This window comes from Alnus glutinosa, chromosome 1 (assembly GCF_958979055.1).
Source record: "Alnus glutinosa chromosome 1, dhAlnGlut1.1, whole genome shotgun sequence".
Classification (NCBI taxonomy): domain Eukaryota; kingdom Viridiplantae; phylum Streptophyta; class Magnoliopsida; order Fagales; family Betulaceae; genus Alnus; species Alnus glutinosa.
The window spans coordinates 15,044,613-15,056,041 of NC_084886.1; the positions used below are offsets into that span (position 1 = coordinate 15,044,613).

The window sequence follows — 11,429 nt, forward strand, 5'->3', positions numbered from 1 at the left end:
CATAACACAAAAACGACGTAACCTACTTTTGCACAAAACCCTAAATTTAAAAGAGGGGTCTTTTTATTTGAACATACCTTGATCGAACACCCACTTCGGTCGGTTTAATCACGACAACCCTTAGCCCAAAGTCGATTTCGGCTGAAATTTGTTGGTGATGATAATCCGCAAAGGAATCCTAAATCAAAAATTTGTTGTTGATTCCGGAGATGTTTTTCGGGTTTTTACTTTGCATTTGAAAGTGGTTTCTGAGTTTTTAAGCTTTTAAGCGAACACAGGACCGGTCTTTTTTAATTTAGAAAACAACGGCTCAATTTTTTGAGGGTATTTTCGTCCGGTTATCTGCATATAAGTCACATGCCACGCACGTGGGTCCATTTCCGTCTCATCAGACGGAGCAATTGGACGGAAGGGGGTGGATTGAAAATTTTTTCAACTTTCTTGGGTGCAATTGAAGCAATCTAAACATTGGTACCAAAATTGAAAATTCGTGTAAACATCAGGGGGGTAAATTGCAGTTTTCCCTTATTTCTATCATATTAGGAACAGAATTCCCTTTTACTTAAGATGTTCTTATTACAAGAGTAAAATAATGCTAAAAAATATTATAAAAATGAATTATACAAGTTTATACAAACTTATTCGAGTCGAGCTGAGTTTATACGAGTATGTCTCACTTAATATTGAAACATATTATTGTGTTCACGAACAACGCTTTTATTATTCAAACTAAAATTGAATCGAGTTTAATCAAAGTAAGCCGAATTTACGAGTAGCTAAGATCTTCTTACAACCCTATGTGCCAAATACTATAGACAAAGGAGTAAGAGAAGACCTAGTGATCATCTATATGCAATCAAGAGAAAGGACCTTTTGGCAGTAAACCACTTGTCTAAGGTGTACCATTGGCAGTAAACCAATGGAGAACAGGAGTACAGGACGGACCCTTTCCAACATGATATCGGTCTTGATCGATGACATGCATGTCCTACAGTTTTACTTATTGGATGAAACAAATATTAAATATTAATATTCTCTTATCATTTTATAATTTTACCCACATGAATGAGTGCAAAGATTGAAAACGAATCACTAAGGCTAATTTTGTTTGTTCCGCCATAAAATAGTTTTTGAAAAATATTTTTTTTTTTTATATTTTTTGATGTTTGGTGCGACTAAAAATAATAGTCAAGCTGAAAATATTTTTAATTTGACCATAAAAGCTTCTTTAATTACTGAAAATAATTTTCATTTTTAAATTCTGTAAATCATTTTTCAAGTTCGAGTTTCTCCTACTAAAACCGATGGACCATCGTTGGACCACCACCAAGATAGACCCGGGCAACCACTGAGTCACAACCAAACAACCTCGGACCATCACTGAGCTATTCCCGTGCTACCATTGGACCACCGCCAAACCACCACCGAGCTACCATAGACCATCACTGAGCTAGCCACCCCCAGACCACCGCCGAACCAATACCGAGCCACCCCAAGACCACAATCGAGCCACCCTAGACTATCACCAAGCCACCCCAGACAACCACCAAGCCACCCCCGAACCATCATCGAGCCATCCCCAAACCAAGCCACCCTGCACCACCTTCGGACCACCATCGACCCACCTTGGACCATCACCGAGCCACCCCCGGACCATCACCGAGCCATCACAAACCATCAACAAGCCACCCCGGGACCACCGCTGAGCCACCCTTGAATCACCGCCAAGCCACCTCTAACCCACCCCCGAACCACCAATTAGCCACCCCAACTATCACCGAGCCACCTCAGACCACCACCGAGTCACCCTCAAACTACAACTGAGCCACACTGGACGATCACTGAGCCACCCCCAAATCACCATCGGACCACCACCGAGCCACTTCTAAACCACCACCAAGACACCCAAGGACCACCACCAAGACACCCAAGGACCACCACCAAGCATTATTTTATATTAATATTTTTATGTTGTGAATAAAAAATGTTTTTTTATAGACATATATATCATCATTAGATTTTATAATAAAAATTAGAGAAATGCTACTTTAATTGTATTATCTTGTCCTTTCATGATATGATATGGCATTGTCAATTCACCAATTTTTTTATTTATTTTTTAGATGTGTTATACATGCATTCTCCTTTTGTTATTCTTTCATCCTCTCATTTTTAAAAATTATTATTAAATTTGGGGGGCCTATAAAAAGGACTCACATGAAACACCCACAAGTTCATCGATAATTTTCTTAAAGTAGAAAGATGAGATAAACACACATTTTCTCTTCAATAAATCTAAAAAGCAGCCTTTGCATCCTGCCAGCAATTACGTTTCTTGGGCTCCAAGCACTCAAAAAGCAGCCATGCATCTATTCCATTATTGCCATTCAACGGATCTACCCGTAAATCTTGACGTGGCTTTTAAAGCCTTCAACGGTGGTCAAATATTGAAACTGGAAATCTTTTTTTTTTTTTTTTTTTTTTTTTTTTAATATAGATGAAACTGGAAATCTTGAAGGCGTGGGGAATTGTCCGAAGAGGAATGCGTAACTTTCCACGATTAAAACTTGCTACGTACGCAATTAGAAGCCATCGAATGAAGTATGAATCATCATCTACCAAACATGAAACTATAAAAGGAGAAGTATTACACCATATCGGATAATGATTATGTAACGACTTACTCCAACAATACAATATTGTTTATTTTTTACTCTCCTTATCTAAATTTTCAAGGAGGTTAATTAAATTAAAAAAAAAAAAATGTTTACTAAATTATTTACCAGTGCTAAAAAATTTCTATTTGTATCTGTGATATTGTTTTGTTAGATCGAGCAACAAGCCCTTTTTCATAATTATGAATTAAGTCAAATTATTCTCAAAAAATAAAAATATTTAGGGTACGACAATTTTTATTATAAAATTATTTACAAATTAATGTGACAATTCATAATTACTAAAATAATTAAGAGAAATTAATAAGCTATTTTTTTTTTGCTTAATTATTTAACAAATTATAGGCACATATATCAGTTAGTAAATAATTTTATAATAAAAATTAGAGAAATGCTACTTTAATTGTATTCTCTTGTCCTAACTTCCATGATGCATGTGGCATTGTCACATCGCTATTAATTTTTTTTTTTTTTTTTTTTTTTTTTAATTAAGATTGATCTAAAGGTAAATTGATGATACCACACCAACAAAATGATAGAAAAAGGACCGGCGAAAATGCATAACACATCTCTAAAAATTATATTACCCCTTGCACCACTCCAAAAGTACTCAATCTTAATTAACACTTTTACGAATTCATTACCACTTCCACCACACCAAAAGTCAATCCTAATTAAACACTTTCATGAATTCAATAGAGAGATGTGTATGTTATACATCTTTTTTTTCTGTCATTTTTTTCATTTTCTTATTTTTAAAAATTACGATTAAATTTGTGAGGCCTATAAAAAGAACTCATGGAGACCCAACTTCAATGATAATTTTTAAAAGTAGAAGATGAAAGAAGTACACATTTTATCTTCAATACATCTTAAAAAGCAGCATTTGCATCCTGCGAGCAATCACGTTTCTTGGGCTCCAAGCACTAGCTAGCAAATAGCTGCCATGCATATATTCCATTACCATTCAACCAACGGATCTACCCGTAAATCTTTACGTGGCTTTTAAAGCCGTCAACAGTGGTCAAATATTGAAACTGGAAATCTTGAAGGCGTGGGGAAATTGTCGGAAGGCGTGAATATTATTACTATCCTATTCCTCGCATGCTTTCAGTACTGCACACACAGTCCAAATGCGTACAAAATTTTGGTGTCATTGTATAAAGTCTTACATCTAGGCGTCACCAGTGACGTACGCCTCCAAATTTCGGTCTTAGCTAATTATCTACGACTTTTTGTCCTCACTCCGGGGCCAATTGAAGTCCTCATAATTCGAAAAGACATGTTATAATTAAATTAATGCATACTTGTGCCGGACCAAATTAACACCAATCCCACAAGCGAGCAGTGAAGTAAACAATGGAGGAACGGGAACCCCTGCCTCTCCATGTCCGCCATGTCCACAAACTATCCATATTTATTAACAGATCACATACGCTTACTCACTCCATAGCTTTAGCTTTCTTGATTTACTACAGAGCCTCTTTCCTCTTCCAAGACCCCAAGAGCAGAGCATCCCCAACTCTACCATGGCTCCTTGTGTTCGCTTCGGAGCTTCTCCTCTCCTTCATATGGCTCCTCGGCCAAGCTTATCGCTGGCATCCCGTTACAAGGACAGTCTTTCCAGAAAGATTGCCAGAGGATGATAAGCTCCCACCCATTGACGTGTTCATATGCACCGCGGATCCAAACAAGGAACCAACTGTGGAGGTGATGAACACTGTGTTATCAGCCATGGCTCTGGACTACCCACCCGAGAAGCTTCACGTGTATCTTTCGGATGATGGGGGCTCTCCTCTGACTTTGCATGGTATGAGGGAGTCTTGGAGGTTTGCAAAATGGTGGCTTCCTTTTTGTAGGAAGTATGGAATCACGACCAGGTGCCCACAGGCTTATTTTTCGGCTCCAGAGGATGATGGAGGTTGTGGGAGAGCCGAGTTCACGACTGAGCGACAGAAGATTAAGGTTTGCTCTCGGAGACATATTTTACTTTGAAATATTCCAACTCATAATTAAAATGAGTTGATGGGTGTGATAATTAATATTGGTGCATGCAGGAAAGGTACGAGATGTTCAAGGAATCTATTGCAAAAGTAAGAGAAAGAGACGGGCCAAAGGACAATAGTTGGATTACTGCTCGAGATCACCCTTCTGTTATTGAGGTACCCCACTTTTCTTCGTCAAGAATCTCATGCTAAAAAACTATTATGCTGTGCTGTATATATTTAATTAGTTTGTATTGAATTAGTAAGTAAAGTAGAAAATTGTGCTTCTTAATTAGATAAAATGCATACAATTAGATGCATTAATTAATACTCAGATAGTCTAATTCTGAGAGATTGACAGGTGATAGAAGATGATGCCAACGACACAGTGCTGGCAGACCAAGCCAAGATTCCTCTCCTTGTTTATGTTTCCCGTGAAAAAAGGCCTTCTCATCCCCATCATTTCAAGGCTGGAGCACTCAATGTCCTTGTATGAATCTTCCCCTCTCATATTTGTTTGTGCAACCGCACGTTGATGTATGTATGAATATTGTACTTAATATATATATCTCTGTGTGTGTGTCATCGCAATATAAATAACTTAGACTAACATTATTATTTATTGCAGCAACGAATATCAAGCGTGATAAGCAATTCCCCCTACATGCTTGTGCTGGATTGTGACATGTATTGCAACGACCCCACTTCAGCAAGGCAAGCAATGTGTTTCCACCTTGACTCTAAGATCTCACCCTCCCTATCTTTTGTCCAATTCCCTCAGAGATTCCACAATATCAATAAGAACGACATCTATGACAGTCAGCTGAGGTCAGCATTTTCGGTATGGGAACATAAAAAAAGTGTTATATAGCTTACCTTTAAGAAATAGATAAAGGCCAGGTAGAAATTTTCACTAACATTTTTCTACCCGTTGTTTTAGGTGCAATGGCAAGGTTTAGATGGACTTAAGGGACCCGTCTTATCGGGGTCGGGCTTTTATATCAAGAGGGAGTCATTGTGTCGAAGTGCCATACAACAACAAGGTTCGTTGGATTTTTTGTCTGCTGCACATGAATTACAAAAACATGTTTAATTTTCATGGTTGCTTATATTGCATTTATACACTCATTACACTTTTCATTTGCAGATATTAATCTCGAGGAACTTAGACAATCATTTGGTTCATCTAATGAGTTAATCAAATCCTTTCGCCACAACTACAAGTCTAATGGGATCAACAGTCGGCATACATTGCTAAAAGAGACTCAATTATTAGCCTCCGTTACTTACGAAAAGGATACTAAATGGGGTAAAGAGGCAAGTAAAGCTTACGAAATTTTCTTTTTCTATAATATTTCGTCTTGAATTATTGATGGATGGCTGTTCATAAAAGTATTTTCAATTCGTTTTCCCTAATTGGCAGGTCGGTTTCTTGTATGATTCTGTGGCAGAAGATTTCTTTACAGGGTTCATGCTACATTGCAAAGGTTGGACTTCGGTTTATTGTGATCCATTGAAGCCACAATTCTTGGGAAGCGGCACCACCAATTTAAACGACTTAATGCTTCAAGGCACGAGATGGAGCTCCGGATTGGTAGAAGTCGGTTTATCAAAATTCTGCCCTCTTATATATGGACCACCAAGAATGTCTCTTCTGGAGTCCATGATCTATGGAGAACTTGCATTTTTCCATTTTTATTTCTTGCCACTTTGGTGTTTTGCCACTATTCCCCAGCTATGTCTACTTGATGGCATCGCCCTTTACCCAAAGGTAAGAACAAGTACACATCTTGTACGTCATGCCCTCCGGTCTGTTACTTCTACAGTAACTAATATACATCTGTTGCATGTGTCACAGGTCTCAAACCCATATTTCGTTATATTTTTGTTCATCTTTTTGTCGGCCCTTTCTAAGCATTTGCAAGAGGTCCTCTTAACGGGAGGGTCATTCCAATCATGGAGAAATGAACAAAGGATATGGATGATGAAATCAGTTACAACTTACTTACATGGAAGCTTAGATGCTATTATGATGAAGATGGGATTGAGAGAAGCCAGTTTCTTCCCCACCAACAAAGTTGTCGACGATGAACAAGTCAAGCTATACCAAATGGGAAAATTGGATTTCCAAACATCAAACATGTTTCTTGTTCCTATGGTTGCCCTAATCATCTTGAACATGGCTTCATTTGTTGGTGGGCTTTTTAGGGTGATATTTCTTGGCGATTGGGACAAGATTTTTGTGCAACTTTTCATCTCATTCTATATCTTGCTTACGAATTTTCCAATAATTGAGGGGATGATGATAAGGAAGGACAAGGGACGTATTCGATCATCAGTCACTTTATTATCTGCTATGTTTTCGTGTGGTATTTTGTTTTTGGGATTCATAATTCTCCTTTGATCGATGTATATGTGTTACTTGAATGAAATTGGACAGCTTGCTCTCGCAACTGTTGCTTTCTGTCAAATATCCAAGTCTTAAGTTTGATGCCCTTAAACTTTGGACTATGGTTGTCGTGCGTACGTTGTTAATTAAGGAGCAAAATAATTGAAGGGCTAGAGTCGATCCACTTGTCTGAAAAATTTGCAGTATGTGGTCCTTGATGATCAATATATATCATATATCATATATAATAGGAGAATCACTCCGAACATTGCGTGATATTGTGATAAGTGGCGTCTTAAAATGCTGCCAAGTATTCATTTTAAGTTAAACGGTTTAAAATGTGATAGTAAACGTAATTCCTATTTGCATGCTAAATAAAAAATGAATCCCTATTTTTTCTCTCAAAAAAAAAAAAAAAAAAACTAAACCCTATTTTTGTGTTAAACATGGGTAACCAACTCATGTATGCATCATATATATATATTTCAGAGGAATGCATAACATTGATACAAGTGGCATTCCATTAAACTTGCAAGTGTACCTATTTTTTGTGTTAAAAATGCGCGCGAAATAGGAGAATCACTCCGAACATTGCGTGATATTGTGACAAGTGGCGTCTTAAAATGTTGTCAAGTATTCATTTTAAGTTAAACGGTTTAAAATGTGATAGTAAACGTAATCCCTATTTGCATGCTAAATAAAAAATGAATCCCTATTTTTTCTCTCAAAAAAAAAAAAAACTAAACCCTATTTTTGTGTTAAACATGGGTAACCAACTCATGTATGCATCATATATATATATATATATATATATATATATATATATATATATATATATATATATATATATATATATATATATATATATATATATATATATATATATATATATATATTTCATAGGAATGCAAAACATTGATACAAGTGGCATTCCATTAAACTTACAAGTGTACCTGTTTTTGTGTTAAAAATGCGCGCGGAAGTTAATTGAACCCCTATTTTGATGTTAAACATATGCCATGTCATACAATTGATAAGTGTACCTTTGAGTGACAGAAATGGAGGAAATAAGCAAGGTAAAAGAAGAAGAAATCGAATTAATCAAAGATATGAGCACTTCGATAGGCTCTACTCTCCAGGTAACACTGCTTGACACTAGAATTCTCTACCTTCAACGATTACAAACCCACTCGTAAATAACCAAAACGGTTATGCCATATTCTAATAGAAATCTTAGCTTGCAAATTCCCTCTAGCCGCATTGGGCGGATGCTTTACGGCACTAGTAGCAGATGCTCTATAAATAGTTCTATTTCTTAAAATAAAATAAAATAAAAATTGAAAAAATTACAAAAAATCAAGCCATAACATTTCCCTATTTTACATAACTACTTGGCACTAGAATTAATTCTCTGCCTTCAACGATCACAAACCCACCCGTAAATAACCAAAACGGTTATGCCATATTCTAATAGAAATCTTAGCTTGCAAATTCCCCCTAGCCGCATTGGGCGGATGCTTTACGGTACTAGTAGCAGATGCCTTATAAATAATTCTATTTCCTAAAATAAAATAAAATAAAAATTACAAAAAATCAAGCCACAACATTTCCCTATTTTACATTTTCATCATTGGGTACCTACCATATGCTTTAATGAAAAAAAAAACCGTCTCTCCCTCCTCTCTCATTAAAACACACACACACTCTCTCTCTCTCTCTCTCTCTCTCTCTCTCTCTCTCTCTCGCTCGCGCGCGCGCACGCCCATCCTTTCTTTCTTCATGTTTGTTCAAGCACCCAGCCTCTGTTCTTGATTTCTTCATTTTGTTCAAGCACCCAGCCCTCTGGTATTGGTGTTTCTCGGCGAGTCTTCAACCGGTGATGGTGTTTTCTTGTGAGTTTGGACCGGTGTTGATATTTTCCAGCGAGTTTTCGATTAGCGATGGGGTTTTTCGGTTTTCGACCAATAATATTGGTGCTTTAAAGCTAGTTTTCTACCGCTGTTGGCTTTTTCAGCGAGTTTTCGATTGATGCTGGTGTTTTCTTTTGACCAGTGATGGTGTTTTCCGATGATTTTTCGGCCAATTTTTGTATTTCATAGCGCGAGTTTTGGACCGATGTTGGCATTTTCCAGTGTGATTCAGCCAAATTCGTTGTTTTTGACCGGTGTTCTTTTTTTTTTTTTTTGTTGGGTTTCTGGGTCTTGATGAGTTGGAGTTTGGCATTGAAAGATCCACAAAGAGGGAGATTGCAGAGTGCTTTCTGTGAAAGTGAGATTCAACAGAATTGGGGTTTAGTACTTGCAAAGGAGGGTTGCTCATATATAGTCTATAGATGACAGTTAAGAAAATTGCAAAGAACGAAGACATTTAAACGTTGTCGTGAAGGATTTCTGGGGATCCGACGACGACGATGACTCAGCCATTCAGGAGGCCAAGAGCCTCAACGCGACGGTGATGAAAATAAATGAGGGAGAGTGAGATACAGTGAAAAGAAAAATAAATGAATAAAAAAATAATAATAATTTAATAGTATAGAGAAAGATTAAGAAAAATTATTGTGATGTGTATTTATATAAGAAAAAAAAAAGTGATTTGATACGCTAAATTTTTCTTAAATTAGAGTACATGCTGCTAATGCTTTAAACAATATATCAAATACCCATGCTGACCTCTTCTAAAAGCATAAAGAAATAACACAATGACAAAAGAGAAGAATATCGCTTTACACCAGAACCTCTTCTAAAAGCTTCTTACACATTCCACCGTGATGAGCACTCATAGCTAGCCATAGTGCTCATAAGAGCATTCTTAGCCGCTTCCCTTTCCTTTTCATCTATTTTCCTTAAATATAGAAAACAAAACTATTTTTTACTTCCCAATAAAAAAATACACCACAACAGTTTCCCTTTAATTTTTCCTATATTAATTAAATATTATTACTTTACTTTTTCTTTAAACTTTTTTATTCTTTTATTATTTTATCAGTTCTCTTTCTCCCTCATCAGTAATCGACAACTTCCATGAACAGTCGTCGCTGAAGACACTGACGCTGGAGTGGGGGAGCCGAAGGCCGGTGATAGGTCGGTCTCAAATTTCCCAAGAGCCCTTTGGTTGCGCCGCCAGAAACTGCTACGTTTTGCGCCATCAGAAACCCAGGCACCGAGACCTTTCCGACTTCCTCACTGCCTCTCGTCGATCTCTGCTCGCATTTACCTAGCTCGACGGTTGGTTCCTACGCTATGATAGCTACAGCTTCTACCAAAATCGGTTAACCCTTTGATGGACACTGTCAACTATAGCTCCAAAAGTGGTTTGGTCGTGGATGAAGTAGGGAGGGTTGAGTTTATGAATTTAGATGGGTTTGTGATTGAGAACGTGACAAGGACTGCTGTGACAAACGGAGGTTTTGGGTTGCGAAAGAGAATGGCCGAATGAAGAAGACAAGAAAGGAGATGATAGCTGACTAAAAAGACGTGAGAGGAGAGAAGTTTATTTTATGATTATAATAAGGGATGGGAATGCTATTGTGCTTCTCAACGCATTGGGAAGCACTGTAGCATTCCCAGGGAACAGAAAAATATAAGGAAGTTGCTGTGGGTGACTTTTTGTGACTTTTTTGAAATTTTTCTTAAAATTTAGGGAACAGATCCCTTATAACAAATTCGAGCAATATACGTTAGGCCGAATGGACCATTCATTCCTATCTTTATCTTTTGTGCATTTGGATTCTCTCCGATTCATTTAAATCGGAGGGAATCCAATTGGTGTATTTTAAAGAGTAAATTTATTCATAAAAATGTGAATGAACAACTTTATCTTTAAAAATGCACTAACTAAATTCTCTTTCATCCAAATGAACCGGAAAAGATCTTTCTCCACCTTTTGTTACTAAAAGAAGTTTTATTCAGTAAAAAACAAAAATTGAGACTTGAGAGACACGTAGAAAGTGACAGAAATGAGAAAATTAACCACGGTCCAAAATTTTTGAATGTGTCAGGAATTGACCATAACAATTAATTAACAATTAACAGCACTTTATATCCTGTCTTATGTTTTTCAAACTATTCAAACATAATTTTAAAAGCTTTGTCTTTCTTATTTTTAAAGTTTTTTTAAAAAAAAAAAAAAAAAAATGATCGAATACAGCAGAATAAGCTTCCGAACGAGCCCATGCAAAATAGTGACCGTGGCGTAAAGCACAGTCCAAAAACTTTTCTTCCACATCAATACCTACCTCTAGCCAATACTAAATCTCGTTCAATCAATTAATTAAAGGATGTGACAAAATCAAATTAATCCGCTACTTTCACGCCTTTCAATTCTTTACAGCGTGCGTTTTGAGCACGGCAACGCAAAGAAAGCAGGAGGGGACACCATCTA

At 36.9% G+C, this 11,429-nt stretch overlaps 1 protein-coding gene across 1 annotated transcript; it reads left to right on the plus strand.

Moving 5' to 3' along the window:
- Window positions 1-3,970: 3,970 nt before the first annotated feature.
- On the plus strand, window positions 3,971-7,068 carry LOC133874229 (cellulose synthase A catalytic subunit 4 [UDP-forming]-like). The gene is made up of 8 exons (XM_062312102.1): window positions 3,971-4,640; window positions 4,733-4,837; window positions 5,022-5,150; window positions 5,289-5,501; window positions 5,601-5,703; window positions 5,808-5,977; window positions 6,084-6,431; window positions 6,519-7,068. Exons 1-8 carry the CDS (start codon window positions 4,035-4,037, stop codon window positions 7,062-7,064), a joined length of 2,220 nt encoding a protein of 739 aa, XP_062168086.1. The 5' UTR covers window positions 3,971-4,034; the 3' UTR covers window positions 7,065-7,068.
- The last annotated feature ends 4,361 nt before the right edge of the window (window positions 7,069-11,429 follow it).